This window comes from Magnolia sinica, chromosome 1, assembly GCF_029962835.1.
Source record: "Magnolia sinica isolate HGM2019 chromosome 1, MsV1, whole genome shotgun sequence".
NCBI lineage: Eukaryota > Viridiplantae > Streptophyta > Magnoliopsida > Magnoliales > Magnoliaceae > Magnolia > Magnolia sinica.
Window position 1 is genome coordinate 30,047,390 of NC_080573.1, and position 26,595 is coordinate 30,073,984.

Below are 26,595 nucleotides of genomic sequence, written 5' to 3' on the forward strand. Positions count from 1 at the left end.
TTTTTGAATAGGTTCAAGTATTTTTTAGCAGATGTTTTAATAAAGCTGCAAATGGATGGGCTCAAGTACAATGATTAGTTTTTATTAATGTTATAAACATATGAACCGATTGCCTACAAAATTTCTGGAAGAGATTACGTGAGTAGAGTATATGTAAATTAAGTTTCTAAAAAAATAATATGAACTTGTAGTTTATATTTGACGTATGAGTATAGTACATGTCCCGGTGTGCACTCCATGTATCTAAATTAGAGGGCCGTCACAATGCCTTCCCAAAATGAGCTGTTAAAACTGAATGGACGTGGATATAAAACACATCTATGGCGTTGGCGTGGAGAAGGGTTTGATGGGCGTCCCCCTCATCACTGTCTCCTGTCTTCTGTAGCGTGGCCCGCTTGAGTCATGGATACGCCTGTTTTTGGGTCTACCGAGATAACATGATCCGTCGAAACTGATGGACGGAATGGATGTCATTCAAGCATCACGTTGGGCCCCACAGAGCTCTTTGTTCCCCGGCAACCGTAACACTTGTTGTATGAAACTCGCTTCCCCAATCTTCATTCTTACTTCTGCTGCTGCTGCTTCTGCTTCAGAGAGAGAGAGATGAACACGTGCTTCCCGCGTGCCATCCGCTCCACCATCTCACCCTCTACTTTCCTCTTCAAGCGACGCCCACGCCCCCCTCCTCTCTCGAACCATCTCAGCCGTCCATGTTCGTCTCTCTATCTTCCCTCCATCTCTCACAAACCTCGGACCCCTCTCTTCCTAAGACCCCCAACACACTCAACCACCCTCTCAGAGCTCCAGAAATTCCATGCATGGGCCACAAACCTCATTTTCTATTGTGGGTCCCACTTCGAAGCCACTGACAATGGCCCAGGCACTGACCTCCTCTGCAGAGAGCTCAGATGGCTGCTGGAAGATGCATTTGAGGATTCCTCAATGTTTTCTCATTTGGGTTTTTCTCAGACTCCGATGTTTTTAAAATCTAAGGCAGAATCTGACGATTTTTCCACGAATTCCAATCTGGGTTCTTCTCAAAATCCAAGATTTTTAAAATCAAGTGCTGATTTTGAGGATTCTTCCGTGAATTCTCATCTGGGTACTTCTCAAAATCCGGGTTTTTTGAAATCAAATGCAGAATCCAAGGAGTTTTCTTCGAATTCCCTTCTGGGTTCTTCTCAAAATCCAAGCTTTTTAAAATCAAAGAAAGGTTTGGATGGTTTTTCCATGTCATCCTATCTGGGCTCTTCTCAAAAAGGCAGAGCGATACCATTAAAGGCGGGTTTGGAGGAGCTTTACTGCTTATGGAGGGAGAGGATTGAGAAGAGGAGGCCTTTTCAGTATATAGTGGGATGTGAGCATTGGAGGGACATGGTATTGAGTGTCGAGGAGGGTGTTTTGATCCCAAGGCCAGAGACTGAGCTGATTGTGGATATGGTGGGCCAGGTGGTCTTGGATGATGAAGGGTTGGGAGAGGGTATTTGGGCTGATTTGGGGACTGGGAGTGGTGCAATTGGGATTGGGGTGGAAAGGATTTTGGGGGAGGAAGGGAGGGTGGTCGCAACGGATGTGAGTGATGTAGCGGTTGCAGTTGCCAGGTTTAATGTTGAGAGGTATGCATTGCAGGTTAGTGATTAATGGTTTGGATTAGTTGTTTATGTTGTATATGAGTTTCGATTTTGCTTCATATGTATGCCTCAGCCCTAACTACAGTCAGCTTTTGTTTGAAATTTTCATTTCCCTCCAAATATTATTACCAAAAGTGTCTTGTCTTGTTTAGGATAGAAAGTTTGATACTCTGGCAGAGTGGGCTGGATGATAGTGCAGGCAATTAGAAATTACTTGGAAATTGCATTCGTGGCATACGAGTAAAATTAAATTGTCCAAATTGTGTTTCCCTACTTAGATGTATCATGAACCAAAAGAGTACACTTGATTATTTGACTATCAGACAGGTGGACATTTATTGAATGGTTAAAAATAAAAGATATCCAACAGTTATATTTCAGCAAACAAGAGTTTTAGGATTGTCCAACCAATCTGATTTTGGTACCGTGACTTAGCGGTAGTTGTTTCCACAATTTATTTAGTTTAACTTGATGTATGCCGTGTGTATAATTTCTAGGTGCATTAATCACCCCCGGTGAGGAGCCTCGAACACGAGACCTCCCCTGTGGGCCCCAAATCACATGGGTCACCCACCCCGAGTGTGTCCCTGCATTCCACGGGCTACCCCACTTGAGCCTGGTGTGAAAATGCCCCTGCATTAATCACCCCCGGTGAGGAATCTCGAACACTAGACCTCCCGCTCTGATACCAATTTGATGCAGGACAATTAACCGGTTGCTCTAAAAGCTCGAATTGTTAGAGTATGGCGAATTAATCCTTTTTATCTCATAGTCCAGGCTTCACATCTCATGGGTTAGGACCTCGGCCAAACCATTGTTGTCAAATGCGAGCATATGCGCATACTATGGATCGAATCGCATATGCCATGATGGCATATGCGATCTTGGCAAGTATGCCATGGCATACTTTTATATGCGATAAATATGCGATCGCATACTGCATATGCGATCGCATATTTCCTAATAATCAGAGTGGAAGCAATTTTTTTATTTTTTATTTTTTCAATTTGGAGAACTTTTGCCTATAAATAGACACTCATATCCCCTCCATTTTCACTATTCTCTACTCCAAAGCTCTAAATCTATTACTCTCTCTCTTACTCCAATCTCTCTACAATTACTTCAAGTATGTTTATTTTTTGTATTTAATAAGTTGTGCTTACTTTTTGTAAATTAAGCTGTAAGTTATAACTTGTAAGTTGTTTCAAGTTATCCATTTATCAGTAAAATTTCTTTGCTCGAAGTTTGTAATAATTAGTTCTCTTTTAATGTAGCTTGATTGTTTTGTTAAAATTTATATAATTTGATATAAGTAATTAAATATATAACTTAATGAAACACTCAAACTATAATGAAATAAGTAAAATAACTCAATCCAATCATGTGTACTAATTAGGCAAGTTTTTCCTATTTTTTTAGATTTTTTTTTTTCAAATTTTTTTTTTCAAATTTTTCATTTTTTCATTTTTTATTATTTTATAAAAAATATGCCATGGCATATGCGATTGTGCGATTGCATATGCGAACAGCATATGCTGATCGCATACAATGGCATATGCGATTTGACAACATTGGGCGAAACCCCCTCGTGGGCCCCAAATCACATGGGCTACTCACCCCGGGTGTGTCCCTGCATCCCACGGGCTACCCCACTCGAGCCCGGTGTGAAATGCCCCTGCATTAATCATGCCCGGTGATGAATCTCGAACACGAGACTTCCCCTGTGGGCCCTAAATCACATGGGTCACTCACCCCGAGTGTGTCCTCGCATCCCACGGGCTATCCCACTTGAGCCCGGTGTGAAAATGCTCCTGCATTAATGGCATACCAATTTGATGTAGGACAATTAATTAGTTGCTTTAAAAGTTCGAACTATTAGAGTATGGTGAATAATCCCTTTATCTCATAGCTTAGGCCCCACATCTCATGGGTTAGGACCTCGGCCGAACCCCCCTCGTGGGCCCCAAATCACATGGGCCGCCCACCCAGGGTGTGTCCCTGCATCCCATAGGCTACCCCAGTCGAGCCCGGTGTGAAATGCCCCTGCATTACGAAAGCTCTTCTCCTGTGGTGCTATTTGGCATGTACTTGTGCACTGCTACATTCTGAGCTTTTGGTCACAATTGGGGTCATAGGCCTGAATTTGTTGTTTGTGTTGTAGATGTGTTTCAAATGTTTATGTTTTTGTTTGAAATTTTCATTTCCCTCCAAATATATTTCCATTTGTTCAGTGTAGTCCATCATTGAATAGGAACAAGAATGCCAAGAATGGGAATAGGCATGTTTATTACCTCATTCTTTTCTCATTTGCCTCAGAACTTGGACTCATGAAGACAAATCTTTAGATAACTATAGCATTTCAATGTGCTGTGAATGCGAGTGTGTGGTAGCACTGTAGTGGACTGTTGGGCTACTTGGGCATCTTTGAAGCACTTTGCACCTCATTATTTTGCCTCTAGTCATTCTATGTGGCATGTTCTAAGCTTTTCTGGTTGATATTTGGTTGTGGTGCATGTTAGCCTATTAGTTGCTGATGCCCCCCCCCCCCGGTTGATTGATAACGACAACTTATGAAGAAGGCACACAGACTATGTTACAACTTACAACCAATGTTCAAAATATTGGTGTCGCGTTATGTATCACACCCTTGGGATATGGATACATATCGCTTATCGCATGGGATATATCAGTTGTATCGCGTAATGTATTGTTGTTGTTAGAAACATGGGGAAACATTGGAAAATTGGTCGAATATTTCAATGAAACTTTAGTGATTGTTAAAAAAAGACATCAATACACTCTTATAAATCAAAACATTACAAAAAACAAGTGCACATAATGTGTTTTCTTTATATGAGGTCTTAATCTATGTGTTATCTAATTGAATTGATGCAAGTATATTCAAAGTCTATTCGTATAATTTATAAATGTAAGAAGGCATATGGAAACACAAGCAATACATTCAAAAGCAAAAGAAGATTGCAATTGATCATGTTACATACATGTTTGATTTATGTTTGGACACAAAGATTGCGATTGATTGCGAGAAATTGGGAAATTTTGATTTTTTCAAATTTCCAAAACTCGGCCCATCTCCTCCAAATCTCGAAATCAAAGCTTCGAATCTAACAATTTGACAATGATTTAACATGATTTATATGAAAAAAAGGATCGAAAATTGAAAATGCTCACCGGATAGAACATGTGGAATATATCCCATTATTAGTGCGTTTCGTATTGCACAGGCGGGATACAATATATATCAGCCGATATCGTCGATACTTAAAACACTACTTACAACCAATGTTTTAAATAGCGACTAGCATGCTAGCATAGTGTTCACCCCTCTAAAGCATAAGGTGTAAGCTACTTACAAGTTACAACATAGCGTGTAGCATAAGCTACAAGCTACTTTTAGATTTTTAATAGAGGTCGTGCTTAGTCGTACCATGTATCATGAAATTTCATGATATTTTTGCACCAAATTAGATTGTTTGATAATGAAATTTAATGATATTTGGTTAAACCAAACACTATAAAATAGTAGGAAAAATAGGGAAAGACTAAGTATAAAAATGAAGAATGAGCAACTAAACTGATTTAATAATGTTACTTTTATTATTTTATTAAATTCATTGAAAGGAGTAACTGATTTTTATTGAAAATAAAAAATGTAACATACAAATCATTAAAAACATTAATTGGTCTTAACGTTTTAGTGAAAAATAACTTCTAGTTTAAGGCTTTAAGCTACATAGCGTGTAGTGTTGTAGGCTGTGTAGTGTGTAGCGTTTGCAAATTAGCATGTAGCATAGACTACACACAACTTCAGTTGTTTTCATGAGCTACATAGGGTTAAGGCTAAGCTACACTCTAAATAGTATGTAAGCTATTTAAAACACTAGTTTACAACAAAGTGAAAGCATTTCCATCACTCATAAATTTCTTTGGAGAATATTCTTTTTGTCTTCTGGATAAAATCTCTTTTCATATGAAATAGTAACAAACTTGTTAGTGAAGGAAAAAATTCTGTGTTCTATGGTTAGTTGGGAAATGTGAGAATTTGGCAGTTAGTTACCTGTGTGGATGTAGAGATTTATTCAAATGAATTTGGTAACTCACATGCTGACTAATGGAGTGCCATTTTGTTCTTGTGGTTTTGAGGTAACCATAAAGTATTCCTTGCATCAATAATAACCTGGTCCATATGGCTTATTTGAATTTCAATTCTTCTAGTACTGATTGCGTTAGATGTTCAACAGTCCGGGAAAGGATGAGGGTTGATACCAGGTGGGCAGCCAGTCATTGAAATTTCTTGTGGCAATCATGAGAATTCCTGTTAAACAGGATTCATAAAGCCAAACCCAAATGGCTATGACTTGGCTATGATGGTGATGGTGATGGTGATGATGATGATAGCGGATTTGAAGCTTTAGAAGTTCTTTAGTGGCTTCTTGGGAACTTAGAACTAAATTCATGCTTGTCACTTCGATATGACCAGAATAGTAATTTGATTGATACAGGAATTTAAAAGTGAAAAATAAAAGTAAAACTAATCCACATAATGAAATTGAGAGGTGAAAGGTTAGATGTGACCTACGGGTGCAACTTGGGCTGGTGGGGTCAGGTTGAGGGTCAACCCGAGCCAATTCGACCTCCCACAACCCTATTAGACTTGAATTCTAACCCAAGGTGCCCAACTTGAACTCAACCCGAATTCCTCTATGCTCAGCCCTTTTTTTTTTTTTTTTTTTTTTTTCTTTTTTGAGAGATAACTGCAAATTTCATTAGGCTCAAACAAGCAGAAACAGAAAGCTAAAAAAAGAAACAAAAGAGAGGGTCCGCTGAGATAGCCGGCCACACTCGTTAGCAAAAAAAGGAAAAATTACACGGGGAAAGATTTACTACATTAGAAGCCTAAATAGCCCACCAAACAGAGAGAAGAGACATTCTCCAAACCACTCTACTTTCCTTACCCAAAACCACTCCATGCCAGGCAGCCAGCATTTGATTCGTGGAACCCGGAGAAGACCACTTCATCTGAAAGGAAGAAAAAAGGGCTGACCAAACCTTCTGAAAGAACAAGCAATGGATGAATAGATGGTCAATTGTTTCTTCATTAGCCATGCAACAGAGACAGATGTTGGGGAGAATCATCCCTCTCTTCCTAAGATTGTCAACCATTAGGACTTTCTTTCTACCAACTAGCCACCCAATCACTGAAATCTTCGGAGGAACTTTATACTTCCACACACACACGGACTTTATTCCCAAACTCGAATAGAGGGATGAAACAGAGAAAAGACCCTTCTTATTAGGACACCAAATCAGACTATCCTCTTGAGATAGGTTGGGGGAAGCTTTTACAAGACGTTGGAGAAGAGCCACATACACCACAACTTCCTGGTCATGAAGATTTCTTCTACAAGGGGGGTGCCAAATAACGATGTTACCTTGCATCGAGAAGCAATCAGCAACCACAATGGACTGAACAGGGGCTAGGCGATAAATAGAAGGAAAATCCTCCCGCAATATATAATTACCAACCCAAATATCTTCACAAAATCTGATCTTATCACCTTTTCCCAAGGAGAACCCAATTCTATTACGAACTTCCTTGCTAGCTCTAAGCACTCCTCGCCAAATAAATGAGGCTCTATGGTAGGAGGAATCCTTTGACCACCTCCCATCGACCGATCAACCATATTTACTTTTGACGAGCTTGTTCCATAATGCTCCATCTTCCATCCCAAGTCTCCACCACCACTTCCCAAGTAACGCACCATTCATGCCTTTTAGATTTCTAACTCCCGCCCCACTATCTTGAGCTTGTTGACACACTTCATTCCAATCAAGCAAGTGAAATTTCTTCTTATCCTCCCACCCATGCCAAAGAAAGTCCTGCCTCAACTTTTCTAGAATCCCTATGATCTTAGCCGGGCATCTGAAAATGGACATAAAGTAAAGAGGGAGATTTGAACGAGCCGCTTTGATCAGAGTGAGACGCCCACCTAGGGATAAGTATCTACACTTCCACCTAGCCAGGTAGAATTCAAATCTTTCCACAACTTTATCCCAGAGGGTCATAGGAGGCTTACCAATACATAGCGGAAGACCCACAAAAGTTGTTGGAAACATACCCAAAGCACAACCAAAAAAGTCAGCATACTTTTTAGATTCATCCACCTCCATGTTGACCCCAAACATCCTTGATTTGGAGAGATTAACTTTAAGGCCCGATACTGCTTTAAAACATGGATGGAAGTGTGGAGATTTCTAATTTTCGAATCATCAACTTCACAAAAGAGGAGGGTGTCATCTGCAAACTGAACGTGAGATATCGGGGCATCCAAACCTTTCACTTTGAACCCACCAATTAAACCTTCAATCTGACCTTTATAAAGGATACTAGAAAAAGCCTCCCCCACAAGAAAAAAGAGAGAGGGTGAAAGAGGATCCCCTTGACGAAGGCCCGTAGAACTCTTGAAAAAACCTTTTGGAGACCTGTTAAGAATAATGGAGAAATAAGCTGACCCTATACATTCCTTCATCCAGCTAATCAACTTCGGCCCAAAACCCAATCTATGAAGCATATATAAGAGAAACTTCCAATCCACCTGATCATAAGCTTTCTCTAGATCCAATTTGCAAAGGAGACCTTTTTTCCTTGAAATATAACCTGAATGAAGACATTCTGCTGCGATAAGAGCGCTATCGATAATCTGTCTTCCAGGAATGAACGCACTTTGGTTTAGAGAAATAACATTATGTAGAACACCCTTAAGATGAGAAGCCAAGATTCTGGCCAGAATTTTGTATGGGCCTCCGAGTAGGCTGATAGGCCTAAAGTCTTGCATCGAGTCTGCCCCACGAGATTTGGGAATCAGCATTATAAAGGTGGCTCCCAAAGATCTGGACAATTTTCCTGTCAGGAAGAACTCATTAAGGAAGGCCATCAGGTCCACCTTAATAACCTCCCAACATCGCTGAAAAAAGAAAATAGGAAAACCATCAGGGCCCGGAGCTTTCTCACCTCCCAACGCAAACACTGCTGACTTCACCTCTTCTTCAGAAAACTCCACTTCCAGGGAGGTCGCTTCCTGAACAGAAATACGCTGGAAAGGAAGAGCATCCAGCGTCGGTCTAGCCCAATCTTCAGCCTGGAGCAGGTTGGAAAAGAAAGAAATGGCCTCCTCAGTGATCCTCTCCTTATCATCAATCCTCTCCCCATTGACTATCAAGGAAGAAATCTTGTCCTGTCTAGCTCGAGCACTGGCCAACGAGTGGAAATGCCTAGTATTTTTATCCCCTTTATCCATTTGCTTTTGGCTTTTTGTCTCCACAACGCCTCTTCTTCGCAAACCCTAGCTGAGAAAGCCTGAACCAGGTCAGCCCTTCTAGCCCTCAAAGAACTGCCAGCCACAGAAGACTCCAAAGCAGCATCGATAGACTGAATCTGAAGCAACAATGCTTCCGTTTCTTCCTTTCTTCTCCTGAGAGCCACCTTCTTCCATTCTTTAATCTTTTCCTTCAACATCACTAGTTTTTTACTTAGCCTGTAGCCAGCATAGCCCTTGATCTCAAACCCCTGCTACCAATCTGCAATAAGTTTAGGGAAGCCCTCAATCTGGAACCAAGAGACGTCAAATTTGAACGGTTTGGGCCCCCAATTCTCCTCCTCCATAGAAAGAGTAATTGACCAATGATCTGAAGTCGGGCGAGGCAGCAACAATTGCGAGAATTGAGGGAATTCATCAAGCCACTCCCTAGAGAGCAAAAATCTGTCCAATCGAGCGAGAGACGGGACCTCTCTCTGATTGGACCAAGTGAATTTAGATCCAATCAAAGGAGGATCCAGCAACCCATGGGAATCAATCCAGGTGGAGAAAGAACGCATCGCAGAGGATACACTTCCACCCTTTGATTTATCATCTACATATCTAGTGATATTAAAATCACCACCAAAACAGCACGGCCCGTCAAAGCTATCCTTAACAGCACTCAACTCCTTCCAAAGATCTGCCCTTCGGTCTTCAAAATTGGGACCATAAACTGAACATATGAGACAAGATAGGTCCACTCCGACCTTTCTTAAAACTACCGCAACCGAGAAGACACCCACCCTACTACACTCCAACGTCCATAGAGAAGGTTTCCACGGCACAAGAATTCCCCCCGAGCTACCAATGGCATTTAATAACACCCATTTAACGTCAGTCCTGCCAGATAGAGCCCATTAGACGACAATTGAAATCTTGAACTTTCGTTTCCTGGAGGCAAACAATTTCTGCCCTACTTTGGCTGATCAAGTTCTTAATAAGAGCCCTCTTCTTCTTAGACCCCACCCCTCTAACATTCCAGGATAAAACTATCATAGAGCAATTGACCTACCTCGTCGCCCACAACTGGACCTGCCCAAAGTGATATCAGTGCAACTGAAGGAAGTTGACAGCAGATTCTGCAATTCTCTATTTCTACCTAATTTTGGAGAGAAATTTCTAGGAGTTTTTGACACTTTCAGAGGGCGTCCCCGTGTCTCGATACAATGGAATAAAGCAACAAAATCCTCTAGATGATCCCCGAAAGAGAGCCCCAATAATCTCCCCACACGTCCCAAAGCTTCCTTAATCCACCGTATACCCTGAACAGAATCCGCAAGCTTCTCCCTCTGCTCTTCTGACAGCATACTTTTCCCAACAGATAGGGACGGGGAGGCCATCCTAACTTGGAGTGGTTTTGCTTCAATTATCCCTTCACCTTCATGGCCCTAGAAGAGAGCTAACAAGGTAGAATCAGAGAGGAGCTCAGACTGATGAGTCGACCGAGGGGAACCATAGGACAGCGTCTCGGCTTGAAACGAACAGGACGACATAGACCGAAGATCTTCAGAGAGGTCTCCCTCCATCGTTATCAGTTGATGAGAAAAAAACTCTGAATCGAAAGACCGATTCTTTTGCTGCTCTTCAAAACCCTAACAAAATGGACGAAGTTGCACAATCGCGTTATTCGCTGAGCTGGGGGGAGCGGGGGGAGATTCTTCAAGTTCCACCCTCGCTGGAAGATTTAGATTCAAATAGTTCAAGCGATTTAGGATCGGGTCTTCCTTAGTAGCAGGCAGCTTCCGAAAATCCTCCCTAGCCCAGAAAAGAGATGGCCGAACCTCCCGATCGAGAACATCTGTCCGCTCGAGGCAGGATAAGGCGCCACGTGTCTCCTCAATGTTCGAGAATGACGCCACATGTGTAGAGGAAGAAGAAGCTTCCGCGCTCTGGCGCACATGCGACGAACTGAACACGTGCGCCTTCTTACTTAAGCACGTGACACGAGGAGAGGGCGGGATGTCGACATCGCTACTGATGTCGACATCCAAAGGACGCGCATCCAACTGACAACACCCCTCTGCTTGCGCCACGTACCCCTCCCGCGCTGCACGATGAAGACAGCTGTCCTGCCCGTTAAGCTGGGCACCATCTGCGCACGTTATCCCCAAGGGCTGCTAATTCGGTATCCCAGGGGAGTACCAAGAGCGTACTCCGCCTTCTACAATCTCCTGAGAAAACACAGCGAGTGACAGCTGTTGGGCTCCCTCCTCCGACCTCCACAGATCACCCCATCGTGGGATAGGGACGTTTTTGATTTCTTGTTGAACCGGGAGGACCACCTCTCTCTGATCTACCGAGAGTTGTATGAAGAGAGGTAGGGGCATCCCCTTCCTCCTTCGGATTCTCGCTCGAGCCACCCCCAACTCTTCCCCCGACACTGTTTTGGAGTCAAGCTCGGTAAGTTGTCCCAGACTTTCGAACGCAGATTTCAGAAACCCATCAAACCACAATTCCAGGGGAATCGACCACAGTAGAATCCACACTTCTTCGAACCCAAACATTCAATGTTCTTCCTAACTTTTAATCGAAACAATCGGACCATCCGTGTGAATCACTCCAGCCATGATTAAAAGCTCGAGGTTAAGATCTGGGCTCGTTCTGATCCATAGCTCGTTGAATCCAATAGGCGAGATGCTGAAACTAGAAGCCGGGGCTTTAATACAGTCGTCCAGCCACTGACGGATGTGAGTGGGAGAGGCTCCTTGGTAATGGCTACAACTGAATTCTGAAGCGACTCTTTCGATTTCGCGAACTCCCTTGGGTTTATGGTAATCCCCACTTCAGCGCTTTTTTTTTTTTCCTTTTGTCGTACCCTCTGCTGCCACTTCTACCTTCTCCTGCACCAGATCAGTATACATCTCAGGAATGGGAACATCATCTTCGTCGTTCAGCAAGATCCCTTTGAAAGAGATAGAACCTTGCTGAAACGGGGATCTTTTATGGTTGCTTCTCTTCTGGACCGGAGGTGGAACGATTGGCTGAGCCCTATTCCTGTGCTTGAGTCGAAGCTCTGGACCAAACCTCGCCCTCTGAACTCGCATTTTGATACCCCCAAAGCTCACTCGATTAAGAGATTTTATCGCCTCCTTCAGCTCTGCCTCTGTATTCATCCTAACCAGCGCGAAGCCTCTATACGCCCCGTTTTCCTTGTGTCTAGGCATGACGACAACATCCATCACTATACCAGCCCTACCAAACATCCTTTCGAAATTAAGGGGGAACCACCCAGATGGGTAGTCAGTGACGAAAAGGGTAGGATAGGAATCCACTCTTCTTTTCTTAACGTAGCCTTTGTTTTTAGATCTTCTCTAAAGGACCGTAGACCAGCCTCCGTCATTCTCTTGACACGATGAAGGAGCTATGATTTCGTCCCCATCACTACCTTCCGCCGTTGCAGGATTTGGATTGTCTCCATCCCTACCTTCTTCCGTTGCAGGATTTGGATCGTCTCCATCCCTACCTTCCTCCATCCCTAACTTCCTAGAGTTCTATTATAGAAAGTAATCATTGGCGAGACAAGATTCACAAAGCCAACCCTATGTAGCTAGGCTCTCTCTCTTCTTCGTATATCTTCAATGAGATGGATTAATATTCCCCATAGTAAATTAGTAAGTCTGCTGATCAAATATTCTATGCTCAGCCCTAACCCAACCCAACCAAAATACATGTGATTATTCCCAACCCGACCCAAATTTGCTCAACCCGAAACCATCATGATTTCGGATCTGGTTGGTGTCTTCCAATCCTTACCCAAACTGAGGACCTTGACAACCCAACCCATACTCAAGTTGGGTCAATTGGGTTTTGGTTGACCTACCAGCCCATGTGTCCCTGTAGATGCTTGAGAACTCTCTGGCTGATAATTAGGTAAAGGAGTTACCAACCTTAGCACTCTGTGTTGGATGTATTTGCATTACTTCTGATTTTCCCCCTTCCCTCTAACCTTGACTGGTGAGAATATGGGCTTGATAGGTCCTTGTTTGCTCTTCATCCATTTCTCGTAATCATCTTAATTGCCGTTAGAATCAGCTCTCCACAGTTTTTGCAGTTTTTGCTGATCATCTATTTCTTGTACTAATCTCCATTGCAGCTAGAATCAGCTCTCTACAATCTACAGTTTCTTGCAATTTTAATTTGAGTGAAAAAAAATGGTTGTTAGCACTGCCAATAGAATATTATCACTCTATATTCCCTGGAGAAGTATCTGGTTCATCTAATTCAGTTATCAAGCACTCTATCGCCGTACAGGTGTGACTTGTTCTGAACAATACATTTGTTGGACACTAGTGTGGATGGACCGTATGCTCGAAATCACACTCGTTGGGCCATGGATTAGTTCAATTTGGATGAAACTTGAGGATTACATTTGCATGGTTGTGAAGAAATTCAACCAATAGTTGACATTCAATGGGCCACATAATTCTCCAAAAAGGCAGCTAGGGGCATTTGACTGGTGTGATTTTGGCTTATGGCCCGTTAAAGTCCCTTGATATACATTGATACACCATCTTTTGATGGCTCGAGCTTTTGGAGAAAGTGGTTGTTCGACATGGTATCAGAGTGGAAGGTCTTGTGTCGAAGCCTGGGAGCAACAAATATGCCTCTCTAATATACTCTCCCACGGGGGTTGTTTATGGTGTGAGTTGTGTCCCTCCACCATTGGCTAGTATGTTCCGGTGCGAAGTTCTATCCCACACGTGCGGGGGAGTGTTAAAGTCCCTTGATATGCATTGATACACCATCCTCTAACGGCTTGAGCTTTTAGAGAAAGTGGTTGTTTGACATGGCCTATAGAGTCCAACAGATGAGGCATGAATTTCGTATGTATGCTACATGTATTGAGATTGGGTGCTTGATAATTGACGACGTACATGATTGGTGGAAAGATGAACCCTAGCCTTTTATCCAAAAGAAGAAGAAGAAGAAGAGAAGGAGAAGGGAGTTCAGGGGAAATAAAAAATTATTTGGATTGCAAATTTGCAATCCAAATGCCCACCCAAATTCAAGAAGGGCTCTCAAGCAGCCTCTTGTTCAAAGAAATGAAATTTTATTCAAATTCAACAAAATGTTCTTTTACGATCTTCAAAACAAGTATTATACTAATCCCTACAACTACTAAATAACCTTCTAACAAAACTCGAACAAACTTCCTGACAAATCTTGATTAGGCATAACTAATCTTGTGATAGTTTTTTTAAAGGTACTAATCTTGTGATTAGTTTTTTTTTTTGAACGATTATAAATTTATTAAAAAGGCCATAGCCAAAAGGAAAACAAAGCTAATCTTGTTATTAGTTGCTCAAGATTCCAACTAAACATACAACTAACTACCAACCACTCGCAGGATTCCCAAAATTTGAATTTAAACTGTACAAGTGCTAGACACACATGCGCCCGTGGCGTCGGCTGCCCTAATCAATCCCAGCCCTCCATATAGGTTAGGCCCGCCCACCTACATTGCATCAGTGTCCTTGGAATTACTCGTTGTTGAGACATTGCACTCTTCTTCACTTACGGTGTTGCCAACGAACAAACAATATGCTCAATATTGAACACATTCAGTGCTTGTATGTGGCTAGGCAATCAAAGATGGTAGGCATTATCATTTATCTTCTCTATGATGCCATGAGGGCCAATCTTCCATTCTCGTGGTTTGTGGTAGTCACTGGTGGGAAAGCGCTTCTTGGTGAGCATGGCCCATGCGTAATCGTGTACTTAAAAAACAACTCAACATCAATGTGTATCTACTGCTTCCTTGTGGCAGTTGTTTTGTGCTTCCATTTGAGTCCGCACCTTAGAATGAATATATTCCTTAAAAAAAAACCTTAATATGAATTTCTTGTAAACATTCTGCCAATTCATCAGCCTTCTACCAGGCCAGCCAACTTGTGGTATGGGAACAAGAACCAACACGCTAGCTGGATTAGTCCCATAGACCACCTTAAAAGGTCTCATCTTCGTCGTACGATTTGTTGAATGGTTGTAGCCTGTAGGCGAACTTCTCTTGAGACAGAATCGTGTCCCACTGCTTAGTTTTGTCCCCTGCTAGTGCCCATAATAGATCTCTGTGGCTATGATTTGTCATCTCAGTCTGTCCATCAGTTTATGGATGATATGCACTACTAAACTTGAGTTGTGTGCCCATCTTTCTCCACAGTGACTGCCAAAAATGACGAATGAATTTTGAGTCCCAACCAGAAGTGAGGCTTCTCGGCATGCCATGGAAACGGACAATTTTTTAAATTAGAGTTTTGCTACGCTTGATGCATCCATTGTCTTCCGACATGGCACAAAATGCTTCATCTTTGAGAATCAATCTACCACTGCCATAATGAAATCATAATATTTTTTAGTCTAGTGAGGACCTAGAACAAAGTAAAGGCTCTCATCTACTCATGGACTGGATGGAACAGGAAGAGGTGTGTATAATCTGGCATATCTTTCCCACCTTTGGAGATTCGGCAAACTCGACAACAGTCCACCCACTGGTTAATGTCGCAAACCATTCATGGCAAAAAAATATAGCACTAGCCAAAGCCAATGCTTTGCCATAGCCAAATGGCCTTCATTGTGCAACTCCTTCAATACAGTTTCCTGTAGAGAAAAATATGGAATGCATAGTCACCCATGCTGGAGGAGAAACCCATCGGACACACTGTAGTCGTTTCACCATGCCTTGTGAACATTTGCCCAAATCTTGCGGAAATAGGGATCGTTGCTATACAAACTTCACAAGTTTTCAAACCTAGTCTCAGTTGCCTACATTGTAGACAACAAAGTGACTTGATGGCTCAAAGCATCGGCCAACCTGTTCAAGGACCCAACCTTGTGCTTGAGAGAAAGCGTGTATTCTCTCAAGATCATCACCCATTTGGCTTGGCGAAGGTTGAGCTTGCTTTGACTGTTCATGTACTTGAGGGCTTCATGGTCCGAAGACAATATAAAATCTTTTTGTATCAAGTAATACCTCCAATGTTGGAGGGTCTGGAGGGCCCACATAATAGCATAAAACTAAAGGTCATAAGTGAAGTAGTTCAACTTGGATCCATTGAGCTTGTTGCTAAAGAATGCCACGGGCCGGTTGTCTCGCCCCAATATGGCACACCAATGCCAAGATGAGAGGCATCACAACTCACCTCAAACACTTTATTAAAATCAGGCATAGCTAAAATGGGAGCTTCATTCATATTGAGCTTCACAAGTTGAAAACTACTATCTACGGCCTGGGTCCATTGCAAGGTATTAAAAGACGGTTATGTGACGTCCTTTACTAAATGGAAATGACTCTGGCCATTATGCGTTATGGGGTTGTAATGGTCTGTTCGAAAGATTTAAACTGTATGTTTCTGCTACGGTCCATCATGACATCGCGTAATGACCAATAATTTTGCAATTTCCCCCATTTCTCCTCCACTTTTTGATATTTTTTCTTCTTATGACTATTTTCAACCCATTATTGACTACATTTGTGCATTTCTTAAATATTAAAATACAAGATTTAGTCATTTTCAAAGAATTGAAGATTTGGGGCTGAAATTAGGAAAAATGAAATAATAGGTTTTTTTTTTTTTTCTTGTTGCAAATTTATTGATTCAACATTATACTATAAAATTGACCAAATCTTGCTGGATTTTTGGTGTTCAATTTGGCTTTGTTTGTATAATTTTTAACCTTAAGGGTTTTAGGCGAGAGTTTTTCCTTTACTTTTTCTTGGTATGATTTATAATCCTTTTGGCTTTGCCATTGCTGTTATCTCTATAAAAAAATCCGTCTTTCAAAAAAATTGTTTTTATTTTATTTTTAATTTTTTTTTATGGAGTTTAGAACTGCTCGTGCATGCACTAAATTAGTATTTTTCATCTCTTTTTCTATTTTTTGTTTTTGTTTTTTGTAATTTTAAGTCACTTTTTAGAATGAATAGTGCCGGATTTATTTGTTTAATTTTTTTCCTCAAAATTTCTTGAGGAGAATGATGTGAAATGCTCAGGGATATGCATTAGTGGGGATGAATCTTGGATTGCATGAATTTTGGTTCGTTTTGGGGGCATTCTAGTCCAACCAGTTAGACACTTGAGATCCTCTCAATTTTAATTTTTTCTCTCAAAATTTTTGAGGAAAATAGTGTCAAATGGTTAGGGATATGCATTAGTAAGATGCATTCTATGGATTGCATGAATTTTGGGTTGTTTTGGGTGCATTCGAGTGGCCCCAAATTGGCCCGACACTATTCATTGAAATTTATATTTAAAAATTTGTCCTCAACTTTTTTGAGGGAATGGTATCAAAAGGTTAGGAATATGATCATTCAAAAAAAAAGTTAGGAATATGCATTAGTGGGACAAAATCCACCGATTGCATGAATTTCGGCCCATTTTGAGGGCATTCTAGTGGTCCCAAATCGTCCTGACACTAATTGTCCGAATTTAGTTTAAAATTTTTCCTCATATTTCTTAAGGGAAAATGATGTCAAATGGTTGGGGATATTCAAAAAAATTAAACATAGGAGTTTTGAAGTCAATCTAAGCTTCTCAAGTTAATAATATCATCAGGCAGTCCGAGATAGCATTCTTACCAAAGAATGGCTTGTTGCACCATCATAAACGTGCTCAAAACCAAAAAAGAAATATACATTTGGAATCCTCTCAACTTTATGATTTTTCTAATATTTTTCACATTTTTCTTAAAATTTTTTTGACCATTATAACCCGTAACATAACGATTCAATGGTTGACCGTTACCGTTATCGAATACCTTGGTCCATTGAAACTTTCCGCTCTTCATATAATTGGTACGTGGCGCGACTATGGTGCTGAAATCTCTAATGAAAATGCCTACGGACCTCATGAATAGTTTTTGCATCAGCCATGAAAGAATTGTGTCCACCTTGCTTTGATCGACCTTTACGCCGTCAGGTGATAACCCAATAAAACCACATTGTCCAATAAAGAACTACATTTCTTGGCATTCACTTTATCCTTATCCCGCCTCAATGTATCAAATACTGAACACAAGTGCTTAAAGTGTTCGTCACAAGAATCTATAGACCAATATATTATCAAAGTAAACCACAACAAACTTGCCATTGAAGCGTCACAACTCACAACACTTGGTTCATCGCTCTCATGAACGTACTTGGGGCATTTGACAAACCAAATGGCGTGACAAGCCACTCATACAATCCTTCTCTCATCTTGAAGGCAGTTTTCCATTCATCCCCAGGTCAGACACGAATTTGATGGTAACTACTCTTTAAATCGATTTTCGAGAACACCCTGAATCCTGTAAGTTGATCAAGTATGTCATCTAACAATGGAATCAGAAAACGATATTTATGGTAATTTTATTGATGGTGTGGCTATTGACACGTACCATGAACCATCCTTCTTCTGGATGAGGAGAGTAGGCACCACAAAAGGACTTGTACTTTCTTGCATGTAACCCTTATCAAGCTCCCAATTGAGTTCCTCATACCCTTTAGGACTCATTCGATAAGACACCTTGTTTTGTGAACTAGAGCTCAAGATGAGGTCAATATGATGATAAATATTCCTAATCAGGGGTAAGCTCTTGGGACGGCCATGCGGCATCACATCCTCAATATTCTTTGATTAGCAACTTCATTGCATCTGGTATTACTTAAACCATTGCTAATGTCACGTGCCTCCAACACATACACTTTGTCCTCTTGTGCTACCTTCACAAACAATGACGTGGAGAGGAAGTTCTCGCCCTCCCCTTTTAAAGGCTTCTTAGGTGGAACTTCTTCCCGCATCAGACCTAAAATGATCTTAGCGTTGTCCTTGTAAAAGGTGTTCATTCTACCATCATGTATGGCTCTACAATCAAATTGCCATGGTCTTCCCAATAGGAGATGACAAGCATCCATCTGCACCACATCACAACACACCGTCCATGTACTTCTTGCCAATTGAAAAAGAAACGAAGCATCATTTAATGATGTTTACCCGATTGTCCGTGTTAATCCACGGCCGACTATACTGAATCGAATGCCGCTCTATTGGCAAGCATAGCTTCTCCATAGTGTCATTGGAAACAATGTTCTCACAATCTTCCACCAATTATCAACTTGCACACCTTGCCATCGATGATGCAAGTCATCCGGAAAAATACTAGAATGATGTTAATACTCTGCATCGATATTATTTGGGATCAAGAGGCTTTTCCGAAGCACTAATGTGTCCCTATCATCACCATATACGATCTCATCATCGGCCTTCTTGTCCTTGTAGTTGGAAATCGGTCACTGCTAATCTTGATCATCACCTATCTTGCTTCCATGCACCATGAGTTGCTTGCCTTTCTCATGAGCTGAGGGCTTAGTGTGCCCTGATTCATCGCACCGGAAGCACTTGAGAGGTCATGCCTTGACATTCTCTTGAGCGGTTGGTGGTGCTCACCCACCACCCATGGTACTATTAGGAGTTTTCTGGGGTTGTGGGATGAGATCTTGAAGTGCAGTAAACCGCATAGTCGGTGTCGTTGTGGAGGTTCAGAAGGAAGCATCTTCGAGGGGTTTTTTGGCGACATATCAGGGTAACCTTGCCTCCTACATTGAGGCTCGATAGAAAGCTTCGGGTACTGTCCACAACGGTTGCATCATCATCTCATCTCAAATAGCTGGCCGCAAAATGTGACATGAGTTGTTCATCAGTCTCATAAAGATCCACCCGAGCCACAATAACTCGTTTGTATAGGCTGCCACACTCTTATTGCCTTGCCACAAGCCTTGGAGTTGTTGATACATCATTGAATCATAGTTGAATAGTAGGAATGTCTTGTGTGGAGACGCTTCATCTTATGCTAAGAGGAGATGGGTGCTCGACCTTAACGGGTGCACATTCGATGCATTTGCTCTCACCACACTGAGGCTCACCCCTTGAAGTGAATTGCGACAAGCTTCACCTGCTTTTCTTCTAGGATTTCGTATAAATCAAACATCCTCTTGATGGTATCAATCCAATCAACAAAAATTTTCCGCATGTGAACCGCCATGGAACTCAGGGATCTCGATCTGATTCCAAGATCGTTGCCTTTCTCTTCCACCTAGAATCATCTCAAGCAATCCTTGCATTCGTAGACCTCACACAAAGGACCGCTACAATGAGAAGACCCTTTGGAGTCATTTGATGAATCCGGCTCGTTGGCGATGTGACCCATTGGGTTGTTTTGCACAAGGCATTGGGATAGATTCACCATCTGCCCTCTTATTGGTATTTCAATCTCCTCATCCTTTGAATTGATTGCCAATTCTTCGTACCGGACCACACGTCCACAAACTCCTCCAAGTGGTGCCATTGGGACGTCCTCCAGTCACCTCAAATCTGTTCTCAAATGCTTCAACCTCCAATGGTGCTGCTACAAACACCTTCCCCTGATCAACTTCCATTCAATATCACATTCATCGATGGCTAGCACTCTGTAGTGATGGTGTTTCTCCCTCAAATACTGCTGATGAGATTGAGTAGCTACGGCAAGGTTTTCGTCAAAACCCTTGCTCTGATACCAAACTGACAACGCACAATATCAATAGATCAGCGAACCTCGACCTTTGGTCCAAAAGAAAACGAGAGAAGGAAAATGGAGTTTAGGGGAATCATAAAGTATTGGATTGCAAATTGCAATCCAAATATGCACCCAATTCAAGAAGAAGGCTTTCAAGTCAGGAAATGAAATTTCATTCAAATTCTACAAAAAAGTCCTTTTACCATCTTCAAAACAAGTATTTATACTAAGCCCTATAACTACTAAACAACCTTGTAACGAACTCCAAAAAACTTCCTAACTAATCCTGATTAGGCGTAATTACTCTTGTGATTAGTTGCCCAAGATTTCAACTAAACGTACACCTAAGTAACTATCCTTCGGATTCCCGCTAAAATTTGAATTCAAACTGGCAAATGCTAGACACATGCAGCCTGTGGTGTTGGCTGCCCTAATTGATCCCAGCCCTCCATATAGGTTAGGGCCACCTGCATTGCATCAATAACTAAGATTTTAGCATGTAGCACAGGATCCTTTCTGACATTCCTTAGGATGCTTATTTGTGACGTGAATTTTCTGCCAAGTTGCCCATTCTGATCTGGAATCTCATGCATGCTCCTGACATCAACTACAGCTATTATGACTCTGTCAAGACCACCTTAACTCAATAATTTCTGTACTATTTTTGGATTTTTGTTTTTTCTTCCTTTTCTGTATATTCCAGCCACTGTAAACACAATATCCAGGTAGAGCTTTACCAAGCCACACATGCATATATAGCTGCTTGGGTACATGCCACTGCATGTTGCAATATGGCAAACATACCTGATATCCAATCCAGCCATCATGAATGCCTTTCTACGCTGATGTCCTGGTCCAAGAATAAAATTGGTCCAGTCCACTAATCTGGTGTCCAAAAACGTATAGCTGGAAAGCACTTGGCTGAAGTTTCTAATCCTTCTACCTCTTTTGAATGCTGCAGCCCATCTGATGAGCAGGCCGACTTCATTCTTGGGTGAGAACATCTACTTGATGGACGCCTTGGATATTACACCTGTCTGCACTGCAATGTTGGCATGTGGTGGTATGTAGATGGTATACCTCGCATATGCGTGTGGGCTTTGCAGATCTCCACCAAATAATTTTCTATATTAGCAAGCAAAATTCAAATTCTAACTTCAGTGACTATTTTACATGGAAACTTCTTACTATTGCTTCCTGCATTTGGTAAGGACTGCCACTTCTCCACACACTCACATGAAACAACTTCACATCTTGCAACTAAGATTCAGCTAGCATTGTAGTTTATCCATTTTGTAAGAAAAACCATAACTTTTGGCACATTTTCTACAACTATGAGTCTATTAAGCCCATGCGGATCTCTATACACAATCACACTTGTGGGACATCCAAGCTGATTGCTTCATATGGCCCCATTGTATAGATTTATCTGACCAAAAAATCAGGTTGGTCTACTCATCAGATGATTCCACATGTCTACATTGAACTTGAACCTTTGACGATTTTTTTCTTGAACTGCCCATTGTTTTTGTAAATGTGTGCCCCACCGGATGAGTAGATTGGCCTGATTTTTATGGCAGGTTACCTACATGGTGTGGCCTACCTGATGCATGATGTGGCCCTCCTGCCATGTGGGCCTAACAAGTAACAATCGTAGTTAATACTGAGCGCTAACCATTTCTTTTTCATTTTTACCCTTTGTTATATATTTTGTTGGCTCAGTATTTCATGAGTTGCTCATCACACCCAAGATCTGCATTTTTATGTTATATTTTAGGGCAAAGTCGAGATAAGGCAAGGATCTTGGTTTGAGCCTTTGCAAGATGTCAAGGGAAAGCTTGCGGGCCTTGTCAGTAATCCACCATACATTCCAAGCCATCAGATCTCTGGACTGCAAGCTGAAGTTGGGAGACACGAACCAAGAATTGCACTTGATGGGGGCGAGAATGGCATGGATGACCTTCTCCATCTCTGTGAAGGATCTGCTTCAGTGCTGAAACACGGCGGGTTCTTTGCTTTTGAGGTACGTATTTGCTTTCCCTTTCTTTGAATATGCTTGGGTTGTCAATTTGTACATGTAGGCCCTGTGGTTTATTGATACCAATCTTTGGTATGATGGACCCAGCCATGGATGGCCCATATGCCAAAATACACCTATTTGGAAAAATCTTAATCCTTCGGTTGGTGGCTGGAAATTAGAAAATACAGTGATGGTCCATGTTTAACCAGAAAAAAGCCAACAGTTTGATTCCAATTTGGGAGGTTTTAGTGAATGAGTCACCATGGTGGGGCTCATCTTGTCAGTTGTTTGGATCTTTGAACCATGGGACCTACTTAAACTGAAACCATGGGACCCACTTAAACTGAAAACCTTGGCATACTGTTTCTTGGATCAAGCACTGTATATTACCTCCTTGAACAATACAAAGCACTAAGAATTTTGTTTCCTCGTATAAATGTTTTTGCATCAAGATGAAGCTACCATCTTGCATCTTCTGTGGAATTGTTTGATCCTCCGCCCATGGATGTGATATTATCTTTGGGCCTCCGAGTTCGTAAAGTGGTCACCTTATACAAGTGGGTGGGATTAGCAAACCTCTAACAGCAGCAGTGTTGTCATTATTTCATTTCACATTTCAAAGGTGATGACCATGATCCTGTCTTTCTTTTCTTTTCCTTCCCCCTTCTAATTTTGCAGACGAATGGCGATGAGCAGTCTGAGTTTCTTTTGGATATTATAAACAAGAAATCGGATAATAGCTTCCGTGATGTGAAAATTGAATCCGACTATGCTGGAATCCGTCGTTTTGTGACTGGGTTCCGTCGCTAATTTCTGGGCAGACGTCTGGGATCCACATTCGACGCATCTTCAACATCTCAACTAAAATACCCTAAGCCACCACTCCATCAGCGACGGGACTAATCGGAACTCTAATCTGTGACACGGGAGTTCCCCATCCACACATGCTTTATTCCTCGAAAAATGATCTCCTATGATTGAAATGCACCACAAACAACCGTTGGAGGGAAAGAAACACCGGAGACGGGCCATTGCAAGGAAAGAAACAGTGGGAATATGGCTGGCTGTCGAGGAAGAAGAGGGTTGGGTGATGTGACTGTTGGTGGCTACATTTGGATGATCATTGTCTTTATAATGATGGATTGAGATTTTCTACAACCATGGAGATGGCATCCAACAGGCATGAGGAAGGAAATTTTTTCATGTTGTTCATAGGAAATTTATTTAGCATGGAAATTGCATTTTGTAATAACAATTTCTGAATATGATACTAGTTTGTTTAGGTGGGAACTGTGGAAAAGAGTACGATTCCCCTTTTGTGATGGTCTCCTTTATTTGAGAAACCAAAAAAGAGGGAGAAATTGATTTCCATTTCCTAGCTTTTCCTCAACAAACAAGTAAACTCATATCCCCCCAAAGAGAGAAATATACACGCGCACATGCACACATGCATTGTAAACCCATGTCCCTCAAAAGAGAGAAATACACACCCGCACATGCACACGCATTTCAACAGTTACAATGACAGCTCTTGTTATTCGACTGTTTGAATACAACACTCCAAACCAAGCCAAACAATGAAATAACTAGTTTTCTATTTTCTGAGGATTCTATAGAGGTTATCTATTTCTTGAGGATTCTATAGAGGTTTTCAACGTCCGCATAAACAAACAGGCCTGAAAATAGTTGATTTTGTAAACTCACCACATTAAAGCATGCTTAAATAGTTGATTTTGTAAACTCTCCACATTAAAGCATGCTTTGATAGAGAGATTCTGAAAAATGGACATGGAGAACCCCTATTAAATCCCAAAGAGTGGAAATTGTGGAATCCGAAAATAATTCTGATGTTGGGTTTGAAATGTAGTTCTCCCGTAGAAATGTTAAAAGGTCAACTATCAAGGGCAACAATTGTCTCCTATCTTTGGAAATCGAAGTTTGACATCTCTTTTTGGGAGAAACCAGTATCCATGTTTTCCTAGTAAAACCTTAGAAATGGAATTGTTAGAAAGACCATCATTTCGCCTTGGGTAGGTCATAACTTATCAAAATAAATGAACTGTTAGAAAAAGAAACATTTAACATCAATTTACTTTTTATAGTGTGGCCCACCTGAAGATTGAAATTGTCTGATTTTTTTTAGTAAGACAATCTAAGCATGATTCCTGACCTTATGGAAAACTCAGATCACACACGTGTTATAAATGTTATGAATTCATTTCATTTGAGTTAACAGTATAATCTGTAATACATTATTACGGTTAGCCCAACGAGCCAGGGGTGTGATCGAGGCATGACTTTTGCTCTCCAAGCGCCATGTAGTGCTCGAGGTGTGATTTTCGGTCTCCAAGCACCAAGATGCAGGGAGAATTTCATGGGAAGTCAGCAACCGGTTGGGGTGATGTGCGCGAACACAAAGGGAGCGAGTTTATTTGGATGAGATCCGCTACGGCCATCGGGTGGGCTGCCACTCTTTATTTAGCCCTGGGCGCAAACATAAGGCTCATCCAGAATGATGCTGAGGAACACCATTGAAATCTTCGGAATTGTGTGTGGGTGTGTGGGGTCCACCGTGGTATGGATAGCAATACAATCTATTAATCTGAATGGATTCCTAGTAAGTAAGAACATTTCAAAACTCATGTGGGCCACAAGCCAAGAAATTACTAGTAATGATTTCTCACCATTACCCGTGATGTTGCCTACCTAAGTATTGGGTTCGTCTTTAGTTTTGGAATACATGCTGAAAATGAGATGGCTTTGAAGCACATTGCCCCAATGGTACCATTCCATGAGTGCTAATCTCTTCATGTATAACGGGCTTAATCAGTCCTTCCGGATTTTTGAACCAGAATTCTTCACAACACCTATTCTCCACAAATCTCTGCGGTAGTTGCTCGCACGCACTCGGCACTATGTTGGAGTCCAGGTAGGACAAATGGAGAATAAAATCCTTTCTTTAGCAAGCTTTCAAGTGGGCTTTTCGTGGCCCAATCGTACCTAGATAATGGATAGTGATGATCATGCATCATCACTATTCAATGACTGTAATTGAAAGCTGGGCCAGATAGGACTGAGGCCCACTTGTCATATATGGGTTATTTAGTCCACACCCTTTCCATGACTAGTGCACAACAGAGTGTACGGTTGCAAGGGGCCCATCATGCCGTCCAGACTTCTTCAAGCAGCCTCTATAGACTACTGGTTTCACGGTGATGATAAAAGGTGTGGACCCACCCTTCATCTATATTGACTAGCCCCATTGTTGTTATGCATGATTATTCACTCAAGTCTATTTAACTTTTGCCTAATGTGTGTGTGACGCAGGGATGAACGTGATGAGGTCGATCACCGTGTTCCTCAAGGATAACTACTCCGAATCCATGGAGCTTCTTTGGACTCCTCACAGAGACTTCTCAAATCCACAATGAAAAAAATCAAGAAAAATATAAATAAATTCTATAAAATTCGTAATTTGATTGATTCATGAAATAAACAAGTTCACAACCTTTAAATAGGGATACGAGAAATTTCATAATCAAACTATAACTAAAACTCTTAGAATTCGTAACTTACTATAAATGGTAAATGTTCTATTTATAGTAAGTGTCCTATGAATCTCCTAATTTTTAATTTTTCAAAACACTTTTCATGTTGGACACAACTCCTAAAGCCCAATGGATGAAGAGTTATAATCAAACTAAAACTTATTAAAAATAGTAAAAACAAAAATAAATAGAGAGAGAGAGAGATGATTTTAAGAAAAGAGAGTTCAGTTGCACAAAGAAACCTAAGGAAAAAAAATATCTTTTTATATGAAAACTCTAAATATGTTGGTCGCTCAGGGCTCATTTGGATTGTAAGTCATTTTGTTTAAGCTACTTATGCCTCAAGTAGTTTATCTTATTTTTTTATTTATGTTTAGTAAATAACATACATAGTGCCAAAAAAATAAAAAAATTGTTTAGTTTCCAATATCACATAAGTAATTCTTAAATATATTTCATAATCACCTTTCCTCTTTCAGTCTTCTCTTTTA

The 26,595-nt window shown here is 41.2% G+C and overlaps 1 protein-coding gene across 1 annotated transcript; it reads left to right on the forward strand.

Moving 5' to 3' along the window:
- Nucleotides 1–316: 316 nt before the first annotated feature.
- On the forward strand, nt 317–23,927 carry LOC131243857 (uncharacterized). Its single transcript, XM_058243479.1, has 3 exons — nt 317–1,629; nt 22,314–22,559; nt 23,235–23,927. Exons 1-3 carry the CDS (start codon nt 604–606, stop codon nt 23,364–23,366), a joined length of 1,404 nt encoding a protein of 467 aa, XP_058099462.1. The 5' UTR covers nt 317–603; the 3' UTR covers nt 23,367–23,927.
- Nucleotides 23,928–26,595: the final 2,668 nt, after the last annotated feature.